We start from the raw sequence: 21,320 nt of genomic DNA, 5'->3' as shown, positions 1-21,320 counted from the left end.
ATGCCAAACAGACAAAGACCTTTGGGCAAGAAACCCAAGTGTACATTTTGCCCCTTCAGACTGATACAGAAGGGCTCATTTATCCCCCCAAAACACAGCAGATCAACATTAGTTCATGGAAAGGCTCTCGGTGAATTTCTGACCCTGCAGTTCTGTTTTGTATCTATTACACGGAAAGAAACTGTATCCATCTATGAGGAGCAGCCCCTTATGAACGCTTTGTTGCTGTGAATAACTCAACAGAGCGATGATCCTCCCAATAAGGTGCTCTCAATACACTCCAGGAACTTATTCCTCAAATCCCCATAGATCTCCTACAAACCTTAACAACTCTTGAACACCTCGAGGTATCTGCAAATAGCATCAGTCATCTCGCACTTCTGTCCTACTGACACTAATGAGCCACTGGGTGTATTTTGAAGGCAAGCTATTTCTATATTAACGCCTTGTTAGGTATGCAGTAAAGGCTAAAAAATATAAATTTAAACTTTTATTCTTCAGAGAGAAGATTAATGTGAAATATGAGGTCCTCAATATCTCATACACATCTTAACTGACCAGCAGAACATTGCAGAGGCTTCTGCTTCCACATTATAGAATCATAGAATTACCCAGGTTGGAAAAGATCTTGAAGATCATCAAGTCCAACCGCAGCATAACCAGTACCCTAACTCTAACAACCCTCCACTAAATCATATCCCTCAGTACCACATCCAAACGGCTCTTAAACACAACCAGGGATGGCGATTCAACCACCTCCCTGGGGAGCCTATTCCAGTACTTAACTACCCTTTCTGTAAAGAAGTTCTTCCTAACATCCAACCTAAACTTGCCCTGGCAAGATAATACAGATTTCCTTCTACCACCTTGGTGTGGAGGCTGGCAATCCAAAGCAAATTGGAAAATGAGAGGAAATGCCTTTAAAGAAGCCATTCATCTTCAAAGAAGGCTGGAGGATTCTGTATGCTCTGCTTCATTGTAACTAATGACTAAATACACTGATAAGATGCTAAATGAGAACGAGCGTTAACAGATTATGATTCAACCGGACAATGGCAAGAAATACAAAATGGAAACTGATTTTCATTCCATTGACACCACTAGGGGACAAAGAAAAATACACAGAAGCAGCATATGAAGCTTCCTAATGGATCCAAAGTTGTGTTTCCTATCTGTGAAGAGTGTAGTAGAATTTACAAGACCTGTAAAAGCAAAGCCATGCTGGCAATTAAACCGAACTTAATTAAATTAAACCTGGGCTTGATAACTTTGTATGGTAGGTTAAGCAGAAGACATTTATTAACCTAATATTAAAGAACAAAGTACAACCTCTGTATATGAATAACCATAGCCACAAATTGAAACAACCATCAATATTTTTGTTAAATTCAGCAGGAAACTACAGATTTTAACAAGTTCCAAAGCTCATTAGTTTAGTTCTCATCTCCACATTTACCGGGACAGCATTTGTATTATAAATCAACAGCTGCAACCTAAAGTTGAAAACATGCCAGAAATACGAATAGGTTGTATCAATATTTGCACACGGAGCCTACAACATCAATTAGTTGACACTCAACAATTAAAGCTTCCTCTCCGAAGTTGCAATATTTAAAGGTTAAAGATTAGACATGCTCCCTCTTGTGTTAAACTAAGAATACACGGAATACATGCTGTTTTCTCTGACATGATGGTTACTTGGCCATCTGTTCCATTAAGAAGCCCTTTAACTTTGGCTACTAATGCCTGACAAAGCATCACCAGTCATTCCCAAGCTTAAAGACAGGTACAGCCAGCACACACAGCCAGCACACACAGCCTTTAACCATAGAACATGTGTTACATTACAACTACTGTATGAACAAAAAGGACCACTCAGGACATTACACATGAAAAACCTGCATGAATCACATTTTTTGGACAAATATCTACACAAGTAGGCAAATTACATAGGAAGACTCCCTTCTTCAGTGCCTGCACGTATCTGAGGAGTTAAAAGCGCGGCCAGCTTAAGCTGTTCAGTAACATCAACGATATAGAATATTAAACAGCAGATTTCCTTGTAAATAATAGCTTACAGAATATTTAAAGCAAACTGGAACAACAGGAAGAATGCCACAGCATTATGCTTGTAAATGCGGCTACAACTGTGCTCAGTTCAAGGAGCTCTCATAAACCATTCCCTGCACAGAGGAGGCAGATCCATCCTTACACCAACCCTCCCGCAGAATCCGGCCTCAAGATCATGCCTGGACATGAGCCTTAATCCCAGGTGTAACAGCTACAAATGGATTTACTAATAAACCTTTTAAACAAAGACTTTGCACCTGGTGTGGGCTTGGCACGTTACGTTCAGGCATATATTTGCTGATTACGGTCAGCATCGGGGGGGAGCTGAGAGTGAACAAACAGTTTGCAGTCAAAAGAGAATTTAACACACGGCAACACAACTTCACACATCTCTTTTAATGACCACCAGCCGATGTGTGAGGAAGGAGCAGCCAGGCCCACATCTGCTGGAAATGAAGAAACAAACATTCTAAACAACAAACACTTGTGAAAAGCAGCTCATCTTTCAAGCCTAGAAATTTGCTTTCGTATATAGATGTTGGTCACTCCAAAAGTAACGCCTCCAAGTTATTTCTATAGAAACTACAACAGATACAAAGAGAACTGTTGGATAGCACAGATTTTCAGCTATAGAACTTCTTTTCAGTGCAGCCATCACCATCAGCCATAGATTTCTGCTACATATGAACAGGAGACTATGCACCAAGCTCAAAAATCTACACCAGCAGAGGTGAAGCACTGAAATGCAGCACAGAGAGGCAGCGAGTGCTCACACCCACTGTTTGGTCTCTAAATACACAGTGAGCATCAATGAATGTCAACGGGCGCCATTCTTTCTACACAAATGCACTGACACACCTTCGCTTCATGCACACCATCATGTCAGACACCATTTTGTCACAGCGCCCCTCTGCTGCCATCTGTCACACGGGAACGAACTGCAACGGGATACTGGTGGGAAGGTTCGACCCTTAATGCCATCCCACCAACATCCGCCTCTGATGTCTTGGCTTTACCAGCACGGTAAAACAGGAGGCGTTACATTCAGAGCAGCCCGTTTTCTTGCAGATTGGAAATCTCAGAACTGCAGAGATTAGGAAAGTGAGTTGAAAACACGACAACGTTGTCCCATACAGGCAGATATCAGCTTTACACCGGCTGCAGACCCCAGGGCTGCCTCAGGGAGAACCATAGCCAGATTGCAGGCTGTACAGGGGACACTGAGGAGCAGTGCCATTCCCAAGCAGAAAACTGCTATGGTAGCATCACAGAATGAGCCGGGTTGGAAGGGACCTCAAGGATCATGTAGTTCCAACCCCCTGCCCAGCAGGGCCACCAAACATACACCTTTACTAGATCAGGTTGCCCAGGGCCCCGTCCAACCTGGTCTTGAACACCTCCAAGGACGGGGCATCCACAACCTCCCTGGGCAGCCTGTTCCAGGGCCTAACCACTCTCCTAGTGAAGAACTTCCCCCTAACATCCAACCTAAATCTTCCCTCTTTTAACTTCAAACCATTTCCCCGTGTCCTGCTATTGTCAGCCCTTTCCAAAAGTTTACTCCCCTCCTGGGTGTAAGTTCCCAGGGCCTTCACCCCGTCATACAACCAGGGTCGGGTCCCCCCAGTGTCACGGCACCAGCCCAGCACGCTCCGTCCGTTCGCGTAACCGCCGCTCCTCATCGGGACCGCTCTAAGAACTCGCTCAAACCCCGTGGAAGCAGAACGGCCCCGATACGGAGCGCTGAGGGTGTGAACCCCACCGGGACGGACCACCCGGAGCTCAAACCCGGTGCAAAGTCCCGCCTCTCACCGGTAAAACTGGGCGCCGGGCTCGGGGCCTCCCCTCAAACCCCTGTGCGGGTCACCCCCCTTAAACAACGGGTTGGGAATGGGGAGGGTGAGCCGGGTCGGGCTGAGGGGGCTGAGGGAGCTGAGGGGAAGGGGACTCACGCTGTGTCCGCTATTTAAATCTCTTCCCGCCGCCTCACTGCCTCTCACTCGCTCTCTCCTCCCCACGGAACTCACTAAGCGCAGCCCCCTCCCTTCCCCGCCGGCCAATATGCACAGAGCCGCACTACGGGAGCGTTGCTCCGCCCTCTATCCCTGCCCGCTCATCCCATTCGCTCGGCTGCCCGTCCATCAGCTGAGTGACGAAACGCCATTGGGTGGGGCTGCTGTCTGTCAATACCCGCCCCTGTTGGGCTCCGCCCCTCGCCCCTCCCCTCCCGTAGTGTGTTAAAACGGCCGTTCCAAGTCACCGGCAAAATTTACTTTTAAGCCCCGCCTACTTACATCAATGAGAGATCTTGATTGGGCGAGGAGAATGCCAATCTTACTCGAAGTAGGCGGTTCGCTGTCTACTCCATCCAAACATCCCGCCTATCCCAGCGCCGTAATCCTCAACTCAGACATTTGATTTGTCCGCGTTTCCATCTAGCCCCGCCCTTTCCCCCAGCGCCACCCAATCAAGCGCGGCATCTCAAACCGTAGGCGGTATAAAACCTCATAAACAGAGCGCGTGAAACAACCGCCTCCATTGGTCTGCGTAGAGGCGCTTACTCTTCCGCCATTGCCGTTGTGCGGAGCGTACCACTGCGCAGCGGGGGGGGGGAGCGGAGTGGGCGTGCGTTGGTTCGCTCCGTCTCTATGAGTGATGGGGCGGAGGAAGGCCTTTATTGCCCGGCATGCCGCGCGCACTGTAGGTAGCTGCCTCCGCTCCGCGCTGGGGAGGGCGGGGGAGGAGGAGGAGGAGGAGGAAGGAGGGAGGCTGGTGCCCGATCCAAGATGGCGGTGCAGGAATCAGCTGCTCAGCTCTCAATGACTTTGAAGGTGCAAGAGTACCCCACTCTCAAGGTGGGTGCCCGGCTGAGGGGAGCGGAGGGCTCTTGCCTTTTAACGGGGGGTCCCACGGTTCCCTTTTCGCCTTCCCGATGTGGCTGAGCGAGCCGTGTGTGTGTGTGGAGCCCTCCACCATGGCTTCTCTCCTCCTCCACTTCTCGCTGAGAGGACAGAGAGACGTGCCTGGAATACAGCGAGCTGAGGGGAAGGGGCAGGGCTCAGGGCTGGGGTGGGGGCTGTGGGTGCTGTGAGTTGCTTGGTGTTGTGAGATGCTTGGTGCTGTGAGGGGTGGGAGAATCCCTGCCTCCCTGAGGGTGGAAAGAGCACAAAAAAAGGAGCGAATGTAGTGAATAAAAAGAAGGCCCGTGTGATATATGCACCAAGTCATAATGGTTAGCCGAAGCGTGGAGCGTTCCTGAAGGTGCTGTGTCTGAAGGATGGTGGTTTGTCATCTGGCCATCGCTGTGGTGAAGGGATTGAAGGGCTCAGGGCTGAACATTGAGGTCATCGCCTCAGATTGTTGAGCTGGAAGGGTGATGCTCGTAGGAATCAGTGGGAACCTTTGTTTGGAGTCTGGTGGTGTGTACAGGAGGTGCACCGCATTAATAGGTACGGCTGGGGGAAGGAGCTGTGATGCAGAACGTTGGTTTGGGCATCTCCCAGGACAGTGCATCAGCAGCTTTTCACGTATAGGAGGTGCTTTGCAGCTCAACTTTGTGATGCTGAGATCACGCTGCACTTTCACGCAGTCAGTCCTGTGTGCCTTGAGCACTGTTTGTTTGGCAGGCTTTTTGGCTGTGTTCTTCCTGTGCATGTCCTCATTCCCCACCCTCCCGGTTTTCATTTAGTTCCAAGAAACAGAAGAACAAAATCTTGATTCCATTTTCATTTTACATGATGCAAAATCATCTTTCTATCATTGTTTCCTTGTTACTCAGTCCTGAATTCTGCAATGCATTTAGAGAGCACTCTAGCACTTTCCACAGCAATGTGAAGGCCCTTAAAGTTAAGAAGATCGTTTTACAACTGCGTTTCAGCCTTATTCCAGTTGTTATCACAGCTCTGCCTGTTACATTCCTGAAAAATTACTGGCAGCAAAGATCAGGGAGTTCTTGTTTTCTTGGTTGTGACTTAAGATGAGTTGTCAAGGTGCCAGCCATTTAAAAGCTGGAGAATGTTTTGGACTAATTCTTCCATTTCCCCAAGCCTGTTTTTGCCCTGAAAAAAGAAAAAAAAATCAGAACAAAAATATACATTGAAGAATGGAATGTTGTTTGTGATGTTGGGAAGCTGAATAGTGAGTGAGACGCCCTTTAAATTTCCTAGGGAGGTTGTTGTTTATTGATTCTTCCCAGCACCCATTTGACTGCTGAGTTGTTTCTGTAATCTTTAGTAGTGTTTTCTTGCTTAAAAAACCTGCCACAGCAATGTCTGCTCAGAGCTCTTCTGTATGTCCTTTTAAACGCTATTAACTGGGAGCCGTGTATCAAAACACTTTAGCGGTCAAGGTGAAGAAACAACAGGGAGAGATGATCACGGAAGGTTCAAGTCTGCTGGAATATGTTGACTGCAAATTCCACTTGGACACAGGTGGCTAAAAGTTTCCACTGGACTTGAGCCTTTGCGGAGATTTGATTTCCAGGTTTGTGAAATGATACACGGCCATTTGTGCTTTTAATTATGATCACCAGCGCAGTGGCTTGAGATATTTCACTTGGAGTTTTGGATGCTGGTGATTTTTTTCCCTGATGTGAGGAAAACATCAAAGATTATAGACTTGTATTTATATCCTTCCTGTTTTCTCCCTCTGGCTTCCTCATGCCGACATCACTAGGCAGTGGTTGTGTAATAGCTCTGTATGTTCTACACGGTGCCTTCCATGTGAAAGCATGCTTAAAACTGACATCCAGCAACACCACTGCTGGATTGTGGCTGCTGCAGGACTGGAAATGCTTCAGCTGTTGTTCAGCAGCTCAGCTCAGGAGGAGTAAATTGACTTCTTCAGATGAACCTAGAGAAGATATTTAAGCATATAAAATAATGCTCGAGTATTTCCTCCATGTGCCTCCTCCTTGTCAAGGACAAGAAGGCCGCCAGCTATTCCTCATTCAAAGTGCTGTGGAATCTGAAGGGGGGGGAGGGAAGGCTGCTGATCAGGAGTTTTGCAGCCTTCGTCTGAGGGATATAACATGAAGGCTGGTGATTTAAAAAGGGATGAATATGAACATTGTTATTGTGGTTCTTTGGTGAAGCACTAATAAACAAGTGATGACAAGAAGCTCGATAATTCATCTGTATCCTCAGCAGTGAGAGGAGCCGTTGAACTGAACTAAAATGGAATAGGACCCTAAAACTGTGGGATCTTCCATCTTAAAGAAGGGGTTGGTCGTGTGTCAAAATACTCTTGTCAGGGCTGTTCACTGACAGCACTTAAGGGTTAGTGGTGGTATTTTAAAGCTATCTGCTTTCAAAAACAGCTGATCAAAATGAGAGCTGTGGAAGCACAGAATTCTTGAGCATCATCTCGATGCTGCTGATTGGCTTCTTTTGTTGGCAGCTGTGTTAGGGGAATACTGGCACCGGATTTAATAAGATGTTAATTTCTCAAGGAAATACCGTGTCTACCTGATCTTTTAATAGGGGAACAGATAACAGGGCTGGGAAGCATCTGTTGTTTCTGTCCTGAGTTCACAGTGTCACTGCAGCCAGCTGAGCTCAAAGTGGGGGCAGAGTAGGTTGCTCAGGGCATGTTCTGCCTGGTCTTCATGGGCAAATGATGGTCTGATGCTTGTTTAATGTTATGAATGTAAGAAAAAAGGCTTACATGGAGTTGTTCTGTCTTCCATTTTGTGCCTGTTCACACAGAATCACACAGAATGACCCGGGTTGGAAGGGACCTCAAGGATCATGTAGTTCCAACCCCCCTGCCTGGCAGGGCCACCAAACATACACCTTTACTAGATCAGGTTGCCCAGGGCCCCGTCCAACCTGGCCTTGAACACCTCCAAGGACGGGGCATCCACAACCTCCCTGGGCAGCCTGTTCCAGGGCCTAACCACTCTCCTAGTGAAGAACTGTTGTCTCTGTCTCTTGTCTTGCCAATGAGGTGTAGTCTGTCTCCATCTTCTATCCTGTCCCCATCGGGTGTTAATGCACATGGATTTGATTTACCTGGTGCCTTTTCTTTTCAAGGCTAAGCAATCCTTGTTCTCTCAGCTTCTCTTCATGTGTGAGATGCTCCAATCTGTTGGTAAGCTGTGGCCTTTTTCTGTGCACACTGCTGTGTCCCTCCTATAGTGGAGGCCCAGAACATGTTATAGCACTCCAGATGAGCATAATTCATGTGGAAGGGAAGGCTCGCCTTCCTTGCCCTGCTGGCCATGCTCTCAAGGTGCCGTTGGCTTTCTTTGCTCCAAAGGCCTCTTACTGTTACACATTCAGCTTGTCTGCCCTGACTTCCAGGTTCTACTCTGCAAAGCTGCTTTCCAACCTGTTTGTCTCCAATAGTTACTGCTGCCTGTGGTTGTTTGTTCCCAAATGCAGGACTTGCCGTTTCCCTCTGAACTGCACTGAGTTCTCTTTGCCCTTTTCTCCAGCCTGTTGAGGTCCCTCTGAGCAGCAGCACGACCATTTGGCATATGAGCAGCTTCAAGTCTTATGTTGGTTGCAGTTGGACTTGATGATCTTCAAGGTCTTTTCCAACCTGGGTAATTCTATGATTCTATGTCTCCTGCGGACTGTGAAGGTGCACTTAAACCCTTGTAGAATCTTGAGTGAAGACGGCAGTTTATTCTAGTCAACCTTTTTTTGTTCCTGCTGAAACAGAAAAGTTTATTTTCGCCTTTATTTGCTTGATTAGAATTTATTTTTAATTATAGCTTTGTATTTTGACAGAAGTATTCAGCAATGCAGTGTCGAGCTTTGAATGTACAACAGCAGAAGTTGCTCAGTGAGAGAGGTACAGACAACGCGAGGGCAGAAGTAGAACAGTTGGAATGCCTCGTGCACTGTCAGTGTATCTGCACAACAAATTCCTTGCTGCTTGTTGATCAGTAACTGACTGTAACGCTCCTCAGGTGGAAGGCTGAAGCTGGCTATAGCAGACAGTGAGCTCTGTGCTGACTTGGTGTGAGTGCTTGTATCTCACACTAAATCACTCTTCAAAGTGGCTGCTCTGACTCACTCAACACGCATTAAATATCCATACCAAGCATTAGTATGTTGCTGAACCATGCACTTCCCGTTTCAACACATCGTGCTTGCATGCCAGCAAACAGGCGTGACGCCTTGTGCTGCTGCTCTGCTGCACTTGGCTCAGTGTGCTTCCTGTATTGGGACAGTGAGGGTGACGGAGCACTGGAACAGGCTGCCCAGGGAGGTGGTGGAGTCTCCTTCTCTGGAGATATTTAAGACCTGCTTGGACACCTACCTGTGTGACATGGTGTAGGGAGCCTGCTTTGGCAGGGGACCCTACAATTTTGTGATTCTGTGACTGCAGGGAGAGTTTAACATTGGAAAACAGCGAGGGTAGGAGTTGACTCCTGTGGGATTTGGTCTCTTTTCCACCCCTGCCAACTCCCTGTAAAATGCATTTGCAAGTGATCAGTGCAGGAGGAAAACACAGTTAAGGCAGTAAGGAGCCATGAGCCAGAGATATCATTTTGGTTTGGTTTGTTGCTGGAAGCTGTTGTGGTAAGAAGACACTTTCTGTCATAGGAATGGAACCTTTGCTGGATGTTGGGGACTTACTCAGAGCCAGTTCTCTTTTCTTTGACCCTCTTCTATCTTTCATTTCAGTAGTTCCTGTGTTAAGCAGTGTGATGGTGCACCTTAGAGCCCTTAAGTTTAGGGAAGCAGTTGTGGCAGGTGGGTATTTTCTAAGAGGGCTTGCTAGCAAAATCCATCAATCCTTGTAAGCTTCAGAAACTGCTTGCATTATGTTTGGTCTCCCATAGTGAACAGCCCAGAGATGCACCCTACAGAAGTATTTGCTCATACAGAATGTGAAATATGCTGTATCAGGGGCTACCTAATCCAATCTGACATATGTTATTGCCTATTTAAATGAAGCAAGGTTTTATTGTCAGGATATCTTTATCATGGCACCCAATAATAGAACTGTTTCACATCCTACGCTTGCTTTGCTTCAGCTTTGATTTTGAGCACTCTGGGCATTGCCTTGAGGTGTGAGCTGCAGTGAGCACTGAAGTAATACAGGTAATCTTATTGAGTAGACCTTTGGTTGTTCATATTTCCTGATAGATGTCTGCTGAGCCAATAATCCTTAATTATATGTTAGGTGCAATGCTGTCACTTCAGTTGGAGTTGGTTATTTTGGGAGCAGCCAGGCCAAAGCCAGGATCCCCAGCCTAAAGGCTCGTGGCAGTGCAAATGTGGAGGAGGAGGGTGACAACTTTTATTTAAAGAGCTGATGCTGTGAGTAAGATGAACGAACATTTGGAGGATAAAGAAGGACTTAAACAAAGAAAAGGGACTTTGTTAGAGTGCAGACTTGCTGTGTGATCTTGTCCAGTTGGCTGCTGCTTTGGTGGGGAAGGAATGCTTCATTTCTTCTCCTAAAAGGAGGAGAGCAAAGAACGTTCCTCCAAGGTGTGAGTTTAAGATTGTAGCTGTAAGCCAGTGTTGTGAGAAGCTGTCTGTGCCCGTAGTGTGGCTGGAGGCAGAACTCTTAACATGGCTGTCAACCTTGCATTGGGATGCAAGTCAGTTCTGTCTGACCACACAGCATCTTTGTAAAGCCTTTGGTTAAACTTACTGGAGGTTCTACTCAAAATCTGCTTACGTATATTAATGAACACTTACTAATATACATGACTAGCAGTTTATATGAATGGATAATATTTAGGGTAATTGCTTCTTTTTAATAAATATGTAGCAGATGAACAGTCTAAGATCTTTCGCTGTTAATTCTCTACTGTATTGAAGCAGCAGCTTCAGATATTGTGGTGGTGTTTTCTTTTGACCTTTTTAACTATTTGACTTTATACTTAAAAAAAAGTTTTTAAGACTATTTCTAAAAAGAATCCAAGTGATCTACAGCTGCGTTTAAGGCTTGTGAAATTATTTTTTCTCTTTTGATCTGTGTCTCTTTAAGAATTCATATTCACACTTGTACCTAATTCAGCCTAAATCCAGCCATTATTCTGAGCCTCTCATTTGGGATATATGCTGCTTCTCCTTTCTTTTAATTTTCTTTTAATTTTCTAATTTTGCCTGGAAACAGAAAGAAATATCACTACGAGGGATTGATAAGAGCCATGAATCAGAATAATTCATTCTGTGAATGAGTGATGATATAATTTACATTTTGGATGAGTTGAGTGAGAAATAATGATGCCAATTCAGCTCTCGAATTATCTAAGAGCAAGAGGAAGAAATAAAAAATAAACATTAAGGATTTCAGTGATTCTGCATAGAAATGCCTCTGTGCTGTTGGCTTGTCTGGGAACTTGATACAGTTTATTGTGCTCTGCTTCATGTTTGAAGTGGCTCCATGTGTAATTTTTGTTGTTGAATGTAAGCAATTTGGTATCAAGGAAGCATCTTAAAGCTCAAAAGTATTTCCTGGCTCTGTTTACCTCCTCTTGATGTTGCTTATTTTCAAACTTTAGGAGATAATTCTTTTTATCTTCCGTATTCCTTTTCTTCCTCTTTTCCTTTGCATAAAGTAGGACTAAGTTGGTTTTGCTTCTGTATTCAAGATCATTTAATCAGCCGTGCTTTCTCTTCCCTACTTGTCTATGGTTAGGCTTAATTTCATGTACAAGCACAATATATATTGCATTTGAAAAAGCTTGTTTATACCACAGAGAATCTTCTGTTGGGTTGACTTAAAGACGTGTAAATTCATACAGCTCTCTGGTGCTTTGCAGGTACTATAAGCTAACACAGTTGAGAGGAAGCACATCATTTTTGTGACCCTTGAAAGGAGAGCATAGCTCTGTAATGGTTTCCCCCATCTAATCTGGTAGGACGCTTTTTATTTATTTTTCTTAAATCTTCCCTTTTTTGTACTTCCCACTAGTGTTACTTTACTTGATGTACCTCAAAAGAGCTTTAAAAATCCATTGCAAATTCCTTCCTGCCAAGGGTTGGATTCACTGGGAAAGATACTCTGTGTAGGTATTTCTATACTCAAACAATTCACTCTTTGTGGCCAGAAGTTTGACTTTCAGCTTTCAGCTGGGAGGCATTAGTGTAAGAAGAGGATGATTCATGCAGGCATCATTAAAGTCGGGGTTTATAGCTAAAGTTCTCTGCATGAGTTAGTACTGCTATCAGCCTGGACCTGATTATCTTTCAATCAAATAGAGGGGGAACAGGTTATTCTTTTACTAAAAATTATAATTCTTGAAGTATCATTTTTGCTGTGTAATTTCCAATAGTTAAATGATAGCTGTAATTGAGTTAGATTTTATATGCAATCACTGTGGAATAGAAACATTTTTTTCTTAATGTTCTGTCCAGACAGATTGGTTGGATTTAGTTTCTTCTGTTATGCGGAACTCTTCAGGCTTCAAACAATTCAAGTGAAGAAGGAATTCAGTCTGTGAGCAGATCAGTTTGAGAACTGGAGTTGAAAGGCTCAAGACTTGAGGGAGGGTAAAGGCTCGTCTTTGCTTTGACTTAGATTTATTTTTCATACAATCGTGTGCCCGTGGCTTTCTAGAAATTCTCTAATAAATGCAGTTCAACACCTCAGTAGTTCAGGAAAACGTGTGTTTTTAGGATAGCTGGGACAAAATAGAAGGATGCATTTCAGTCATTGTGCTTCCTTAAGGAAATTCTTGTAAGTGGAACTGTTTTCCCCTTCCAAGCAGCAGCTTATTGATGAACAGAAGCTCTTCTTCCTAATCAAACAGGTACTAAGTACATTAGTAAATAGGGCCTAAAAACGAGAGTCAGCCCATTCAAAAATCATGAACTTCCTTGATCTTCTAAAAATCAAGGTAGAAATTGGGATCAGGGGGCTGTGGGGGAGGTGTGACTCTTTGCTAATTAGTATTATAGAATGCTTTTGGTAAATATTGCTTACCAGGAACTCTTGAAATAAGCTCTTAATTGGGTGGTGGGTAATTGGGCAGAAGAGAGGGAAATTAACATCAAGGTTTAGTAGTCAGCCTCGCATAGAATAAAGTTAATATTAGTGTTCTGCTAGAGTCTCTGCTAGTACTGCTGATATTTGACTTGAACAGCTTGGAACTGAGAACAAGTACTGAGTTGATTCCATTTCCTTGATGATACAGAGGTAATTACAGCATTATAGACACAAACTAGGTGTGAAGCATTGGATGAGAGAGATGGTAGAGGTATTAAATGAAATTGAATGTAGGTGAATGTGTGCTGCAGTTGTTTGAGATTGTGCAAGGGAAAGCAGTCCTAGTTTTATGTGTAAAATAACAGACTCTGAAGTCTTCATTATTGCGTAGTGAGATTTAAGGGTCATAGTGAACGTTCTGGGAACAGTCAGGAAAATAAAGTTAAGTGTTAAGTATTTTCCCTATGAGGACAGGCTGAGGGAGTTGGGCTTGTTCAGCCTGGAGAAGAGAAGGTTGCAGGGTGACCTCATTGCAGCCTTTCAATACCTGAAGGGAACTTATTCCCAGGAGGGGAGTAAACTCTTGGAAAGGGCTGACAATAGCAGGACATGGGGAAATGGTTTTAAGTTAAAAGAGGGAAGATTTAGGTTGGATGTTAGGGGGAAGTTCTTCACTAGGAGAGTGGTTAGGCCCTGGAACAGGCTGCCCAGGGAGGTTGTGGATGCCCCGTCCTTGGAGGTGTTCAAGACCAGGTTGGACGGGGCCCTGGGCAACCTGATCTAGTAAAGGTGTATGTTTGGTGGCCCTGCCAGGCAGGGGGGTTGGAACTACATGATCCTTGAGGTCCCTTCCAACCCGGGTCATTCTGTGATTCTGTGAGAGACTGATTTTTGTAGTGGTAAAATGCACAGTGTCATCTTTAGTACAACTTTCTTCCTTGCCTCACCTTGAAGAAAGGTGTAGTAAAGCTGGAAAATGTCCGCAGAAGGACAAGGATGAGTAGGGATGTGGAGGGTTGTCTTCAAAGAGTGGAGAGCCTCTTCAGCCTCAAGAGACACTGTGAGGGTGGTGGGGAAGGGTGAATGTGCTTTTCTGTTCCAAAAGGACTAAATGGTTTCAAATGAGGCTAATAGATGCCAAATGAAACAGTGAAATGCCTCACTGCAGGATGTTGCACTGCTGATGTTCTGCAGGTCAAGAACAACCAACAGAGCTCATGGATGATAACCTGTGGTGTTTCTACTATTAAACTCCCACCTCTTGCTCAGGTAGTCTTATGAGACCATTTGGGATTAGTAAATTCTTGCTTTTTCAAGTGCTAGTGCTGCCAGAGGAAGGACAGTTACAGAGAGACTTCTGGTCTCACCTGCTGTGGCCGCTCATATCTCTATGTGCCACTTGTCAGCTATGCCTCTGTCCTTTTTACTCTTAACTCAGAAAAGTCTAGGAAGCTCTTATCTCTGAAGCTCATATTTAGGTAGCAGAAGACTGCTATCAGGCTGTGCCCCTCCAGTTCTCTTTACAGGTTCTCAGCCTCATGATTTCATGTCCTCCTGCTGTACTCACCGGTATGGAATGGGGAAGGGCCCTGAAAACCAGCCTTAGTATTCAAAATAAGTATGCTGGAGTTCTGAGCATAGAGAATAATCATTCCTATTAAGCCGCTGTCCTCAGTTTTGCTAATGCAGCCCACTATGTGGTTAACTTTCTCTACCTTAGGAGTCTGTTGTTTATTCTGGTCCTGCCTGTGATCCATTAGGACTTCTGCATCATTTTCTTCAGAGGTGGTGCTAGCCACTCTGCAGCCTCTGCTAATACATGGGACTATTCTGTGCAAGGTGCAGAGCTCTGGTTTTTTACTTGATTGAATTACATGAAGCTTTTGTTGTGTTTCTCTTGCTTGTCAGGCTTTTTCTTACTATCAGCTTTACCATCCAGCATTACTGAGCACTTTGTTGTCCTCTGTGAGCCTGTGGATTCTGTCCTGTTACGTGGATCACTGATGAAGGCATTCATATGGGAGCGGATAACGGTCCCTGGGAGTCGCATAGTGTAAGCTATCAGGTGGATTGTCAGTCACTGATCGTTGCTGTTTGAGCCTGGCTGTCCGGTCAGTCCCAAACCCAGGTTATATTCCACTCATTCACCCTGCATCTCCCTAGTCTGGCTACAGAGGAACTGTAAGAGACCACTTCTTCCAGCCTCTCTAGAAGAGACACTCTGAATTTGCCCTTCTGTAGTCACTGAGGACTTTGCTTGTTCACCATGATGTTTCAAAGAGGTGGTAGCAGCTTGCAGTGTCATTTCCTCCTCTCTTAAGGTTACTTACTGTTCTACCCACCCCCTGCCCTGACCAGTTGTTTGGTCCAGGAGCTGGAAGTTTTGGGAGAAGACCTGGCAAGTGAACACAAAGGCAGCATCTACTACTGAAGCTTTGTTACTAGGGCACACTTTCAACTCGATGCTTTTCTTCTTGTTCATTATTCTGCTGATCTGTCTGTAAAGCCTTTGTCACTTAAACTGCTTATTAGTGGAACTGTAGATGAGTGAAGTGGAGCACTGGATTTCCAGTTGTGACTCAGCCTGCTTTCTGTGGTGGCTGGATTGGTGTAACACCTCTGCAAAGATCATCCTGCTGTAGTTATTTATTTTCACTGTTATACATGATAGGTTCTGCGTTTGGGTGAAGGTATATTTGGAAACCTCAGTGTCTAATGAATGAGGAGTGACTGTCTGTCATGGAAGCTGTGGATATGCTTAACAGCCAAAGCACTACGACGTTCTCAAGATGCCATTAAGCTGCTTAGTGGAATTCAAGGTGCTAAAAGTGGCAAAGTCCAGTCTGCTTCTCTGACACCCACTGATGTTAAATACCTCTGAGGCAGTGGAGATCTTGAAGCTTTGATCACTGTAATCGTGGAACTTGTGCGAGGGTAAAACTGATACGTGTTTTACTGCACTGCTCTGTGATACTGAAGATGGTATCTCTGTATGGCATGTGTTTTTTGAAGTCAGTTTTCTTTGAGCCAATGGAGGAGTTTGGGTTGAGGTGAATATTTATGGGCAGGCTGTTTCTGTGTCTTTGATTTATAGGTAGAGTACTATATATGTGCATGTAGGTGCATTTAGAAGAAAATTAAAGAATCTCATTTAAACATTGTATACAGGATTGCTTGTTTTGACTTAATGATATTACTCATATTTCTGCATTGATTCTTTTAAAATCTGATAGTAAATGTTTGAGAAATGTATATAGTCTGCTAACCATCAGGATATAATATATGCCAGCATTTAATTCTTGCTGTTTCTCCTTAGTTTCGTTATGCATTTAGAAAATGCCAAGAAAATGGCCTCATTTACTAAATGAATGGCTTCTTGCAAAGTGTAGTTTGATGGAAATGGTATTTAGTACTTAATTTCAAATTCAGCCATTAGTGTATTTAAAGGTATTTCAGGTGGTGTATTAAATCTACTGTTCAACAGTTCCAGCCACTGGTCCTACGTGATTTGAGAATCAATCTAATCAGACTGAAATAATTATTTCTAGCCTTAGTCAGTTCTGCCCTTGTGCCTTATGTACATTCACAGGCTGAAGGCACAGCAGTTAACACTGAAGTTGAGTTCCTAAGGATAAGCTTAAAGCTGCCACTGTGTGTTCTTAGCTCTGTTATTCATCTGAGTGAAAGGACGAGAGAACAAATTCAACATCTCAGGGTTGTCCTTCCTCCTCTTCTGCTGATTCCAGCTTTAAGACCCAGAAGAGTTCTCTCCTAAGGTTGTCTCCAGAGCTAGAAGTGCTTGTGCTGTCCCAGAACATGCTCTGCCAAAGCTTTCTGGCTTGCTTTGCTCGCGCTGCAGAGTGAAGTAATGGCTGCAGTGAAGAAAACACTTGGATCAGATGATTCAGCTGTCTGCCTCTGTGGTGGTACTTAGCACCTAGAAGCAGTTTGTGTGCAGAAGGCTCTGGCCAAGTGGATTGTCCTTAACACTTAAGTAGGAAAATGTGGATCTTGGAAATACTTCTTACTGTGGTTGTTATCCATTGTGTAGGTTGTTTTTACCTTTGATCTTTGGAGGAGTTGGAGTGAAGTTGGACATGTTTTAGTGCATGCGTCTCTTGGAAGGTGCATCTGCAGCTGTGAAAGCTGATGAGGAAAAGATGCAGAACTGATTTAGTGACGCTAAATTCATCCGTGCTGCTTGCAAATGTTGGTCCTTTTTGCCCTCCTGTGTTCTTGTGGTGCAAGGCAACTGTACTGTGTTGCCTGTACTGTGTTGTGAGTAGAACAAGTTGGTGTTGAGCTTTATTTCAAACTGTTTAATGTTTAGCAGTGTTTTCCTCTTTATTTTCCCTTAAAGCAGTGATTTTTAAAATCGGGCTGAGCTCTATAAGCCAGTTGCTCTGATGAGGGATAGCAGTTTTCATCCAGTGTTATTGCTCTTGTATGCTGCAAAGAAACTAAGGAAGAGGGAGCTGAAGGGTATGGCTTTCAGACCGGTATCTTCAGTATTTAACACGACTACTATTGATAGTCAGAGGTACCTCAAATCAGTACTAACTTCTGCAAGTGCTCACTGAAGTGTGGTGTGGAAAACTGATGGGCAAAATGCTTGCAGAAATTAAACCCAGTAAATACAGGTAACTGAAGAAATTGTATTTTTCAATTAATAGTAAGAACTGGGGGGTGGAAGGAAGGTACTGTCGTTGTCTGGCATTGAGCTGTGGAGCTGGAAACAAGCTTTGATACTATGAAGCATGTTCAAAACTGTGTGCCCCTATGCACTGCATGGTATCTGCAGAGGGGCTCTGAAACTATGGATTTATTTATATGGAAGTCAAAAAGGAAGGGAGGGCTCCAGACAGATTGTGGTGTAGACAAGCAGGTATTAACAAGCCTGTTGTGATGTTTAATTTCACATAGTTTCAATCTGCGGGGTTGTGCTGCTGGGTGTTCTGCATGGTTTTTTTGGGGGGTGTTACGGGGGAAATAGTGTTTTATAGTGGTACTTCCCATGGTAAAGGTTTGTTCTGTCTTTTGGGTCTTTGAGGTGACAAAAAAACACTGCATTGATCACTTCAGTGTTTCTGAGAGGGAAGAGGAGCCTTGTCATACCTTATCAGGATGTTGTAACACTTCCATGGCAAACAAGAACCACCTGTTGTAGGTCATGTGAAGTCTTAGGAAACTCATCTTCCTTATGCTGAGCCTGAGCTGTTTCTCAGTGCGTTTCTAACTGTGAATTGCAGTGGTTGTGCTGTGTCATTGTTCCCTAGAGCCTTGGAAGAGATGGACCCTGGGGGTACTTTCCTTGCATGCAGATGATTAGAAGGAAGAAAATGGGCACAGGCTTGATGAAATGTGATTAGCAGTGATGAAACTTGAGGGATTTGTAATCAAACACATACACGATGTGTACCAAACAGAACTCTGATTTGCATTTCCTGTTTTACTTTCAGTCACAAGTCTGGTGGTTAGCTAAGCTATGCCTTTCATCAGTGAAAAAGCAATCAGGATTATAGTAATGACCCAATGGGACTCATGGACTTCAAGATAAGATACAGAGGAGTTGTGCGTGCAGCAGTGGAATGTTTAGTTCTAGAGTTCGTGTTGCCATTGGAGCTCTGAAGTAACAGAACAGTTCTAACAGAACTTTGTCTGAGTTGCTTGTGCTCACTGCAGTGGGAGCATCGTGATGGGAACTGCTCAACACTGTTCTGTCCAGTTCTTTTAGTACCATAAAATTTGACCAGGCATTATACTACTCCTATATATGCTTTTAACTGCCATCAGCAGCAATATTGACGTGGCTGTTTTGTAAAGGCGTAGGACAAATAAAGAGGACAAGAGACCTCCAAGAACAGTTAGTCTTCAAACCAAGGTATGGAATTTGAGAGTAATTGACTGAACTCAGTCATACGGGGTAGCCTTTTTCAGTGAAGGGAAACGTAGCTGCATGAAGTTCCCCTTAGCATTATAGTCATATAGGAGCTAGTATTGAAAGTAGTCTTAAGTAGTTCTCTGTGCTCAGAAGCAACTAGGATACCTATTGCATTTCCTGAGTAACTATTGATGTACCATCTGTAACGGTTTTAGGAGTCAATATGCAGAACACATGGTTTTTTAGAATGTGATTTGCTGTTAATTTGTAAACTCCTGCTAGAAAGAAATAATGCATCAAAATCCTGTTCTGAAGGGTCATCTCCTTTTAGTGGTTTAGTTGTAGCTTTCCTTTAAACACATTTCTTCGCTCTTTGTTTTCATCGGTGCTTGCTACAGTCAAGGCAGGACAAGTGACACAGGTATCAGAAAATCTCCAAGCTTATTTCCTGTCACTGTTTTTTGTGATCTTTGAAGTGTGTTAGCATCGTGCTGAGAGTTTAAATAAGGGCTTTGAAATGAGAACTCAGTTCATTAACCAAACTTGTCATGTCCTGGAACCTAGGTACTCTCCTGACTGCATCACATCAGTGGCCTCTCTAAGCTCTAGAAGACCTGACTTTTTTTAAGTACAGAAATCCTACTGACTTGGTATTTCTCATGCAGGTGCCATATGAAACACTGAACAAACGGTTTCGAGCTGCGCAGAAAAACATTGATCGAGAGACAAGTCACGTTACGATGGTTGTGGCAGAGCTGGAGAAGACGCTGAGCAGTTGTCCTGCTGTGGATTCAGTTGTTAGTCTCTTAGATGGAGTAGTTGAAAAACTCAGCGTGCTGAAACGAAAGGTAAGTGGTATTTTACCTCATTACTGTTCTGTCTTTGCAAAGTTTATCAAGTGTTTTTCTGCAGTGCTGTCTGCTTTGATTTGCTCCTCAAGGTATGCACTGTAAGCAAAGAACATAGAGTACACAGTGAAACCTCAGAATGTACTGACCCTTGCTGCGCTGCGCTTATGGACTGTCACACTGTTCATAACTGAATAGAAGGAAAAATGGAGCATTAAAATTAATGTACTTATAGTCTTGAAAACCAATTTTTCTGCATACAGAAAGAGAACAGCAGAAGAATGAATTTTTGTATAAATTCTTGCTCATTTAATGGAACGATTAGTGCAGTTGCTTTCATTTATTACTTGAGGATAATCAAGTATCAAAGGATTCCAGACTCAAAGGAGTCTGGAAAATGCACAAACCCCAGTGGAGATGGTTGTACACAGTGCTGAGGATTCATAGCAGAGGGAAGTGAGAATTGTTCTGGATTGGTGATTTGAATACTTCTTGTAGACAGTGAACCAGAAGGTTGGGATGTTCCTTGGAAGTATTGTTGGAAGCATTTTAAACCAAGTTCAGTAAAGTAACTTGCTTCCAGCTGCTAAACTAGAATGTTTGTCTGAAATGCATCCAGACTTTTGTGCTTATACTGCGTGTTTCTGAAAAGAATGAGTTATAAACATATGTAGAATAGCACATCTATGTTTTGGGTGAGAATATTATTCATCCTGAAATTCATCAGAAAAATGACTTGTCATATATATTGCAGAAGAATGAAAATAGCTCTCTTGCCTGGCATTAGAGCGGTACTACTCCAAAAATAAAACAAAACAAATGGTTACGAAGGCATTTCATTAAAACCTAAATGAAGTAATGAGCAGATACAGATCTCGAGACTATTAAGTGAAGCATCAAAATGCTTTGGAGGTTTGTAATGTGAAAACAATGCTGTCATGTGCTGATTTAGAGTTTTCTACTTGAGCAGGTTATTTAGGCATTGAAATAGCTGATCTGCAAAACCCTTCTTAAATCTGATTTTTGTGTTTTCATCTTTGGTTTGTGGGACTTGAAGAGGCTTTATAAGAAATTGATTTATTTCACTTGGTGCATACAGAGAGAATTACGGTTTGTAGAAGAGGTGTTAGATTTTTGCTTGTAGGTGTGTAGTAATGATGTGAAGGAGTAAGTTATTTACTTGTTAAATCTGCTGACTTTGGGAGTGCGTCTGTAGGCACTGTTGAATGCTTTGGGTCTAAGGCTTCAAGGTAATTGCTCATTTGTTCTTAACTGCTTGGAGAGACTGTGGGAAATGTTGCATCTTCTTAGGAAGGACAATGGGCAAAAAATAAATGGCTGTTTAACCAATAGTGAGTTTTCTGAACTAAAGATCCTGCTTTGCTGAAGGCTCCAGCTGCCTTCTCTGTAATCTCTGCCGGGAGCAAAAATGATTGTTTTCTTTAGGGCCTTTGGATGCAAGTGGGATCTCTGCTTCCTCCTGTGTTTAGACAAGGATCTGCTGAGGTGGCTATAACAAAACTAGATGGATCCTTTATTTAACACCTTCCTCGCTCTTAAAAAGGAGCTTTTCAGTACAGTGGGTTTATGGGTTTTGAAAATGATCCTGGTGAAGCTCAGGC

The 21,320-nt window shown here is 43.7% G+C and overlaps 2 protein-coding genes across 14 annotated transcripts in view; one reads left to right on the top strand and one right to left on the bottom strand.

Moving 5' to 3' along the window:
• The window catches only part of CTBP1 (C-terminal binding protein 1), a 199,058-nt gene extending 194,954 nt beyond the window's left edge, over window positions 1-4,104 (bottom strand). For 2 of the 3 annotated variants that reach the window (XM_015862566.2, XM_085547496.1), the window contains exon 1: window positions 4,023-4,104. The gene's annotated coding sequence lies outside the window, so the exon portion shown is untranslated. Of the gene's footprint in view, window positions 1-3,882 lie in introns of all 3 variants that reach the window. The other variant, XM_085547494.1, reaches the window with a different exon arrangement.
• Window positions 4,105-4,663: 559 nt separating this feature from the next.
• The window catches only part of MAEA (macrophage erythroblast attacher, E3 ubiquitin ligase), a 43,928-nt gene continuing 27,271 nt past the window's right edge, over window positions 4,664-21,320 (top strand). The window contains exons 1-4 of one of the 11 annotated variants that reach the window (XM_085547510.1): window positions 4,664-4,770; window positions 11,804-11,898; window positions 12,399-12,533; window positions 19,516-19,698. In XM_085547510.1, coding sequence (XP_085403636.1) covers window positions 19,591-19,698 — 108 coding nt within the window. In that variant the 5' untranslated portion in view covers window positions 4,664-4,770; window positions 11,804-11,898; window positions 12,399-12,533; window positions 19,516-19,590. Of the gene's footprint in view, window positions 4,775-4,829; window positions 4,926-9,712; window positions 9,777-11,803; window positions 11,899-12,398; window positions 12,534-17,020; window positions 17,234-18,825; window positions 18,851-19,515; window positions 19,699-21,320 lie in introns of those variants that run through there. The other 10 variants (XM_085547507.1, XM_085547511.1, XM_085547505.1 and 7 more) reach the window with 10 other exon arrangements.

Source organism: Coturnix japonica, chromosome 4 (assembly GCF_054131305.1).
Source record: "Coturnix japonica strain WE chromosome 4, WE-NBRP24, whole genome shotgun sequence".
In the NCBI taxonomy this organism is placed as follows: Eukaryota; Metazoa; Chordata; class Aves; order Galliformes; family Phasianidae; genus Coturnix; species Coturnix japonica.
This window is presented reverse-complemented; position numbering and strand designations above follow the sequence as displayed.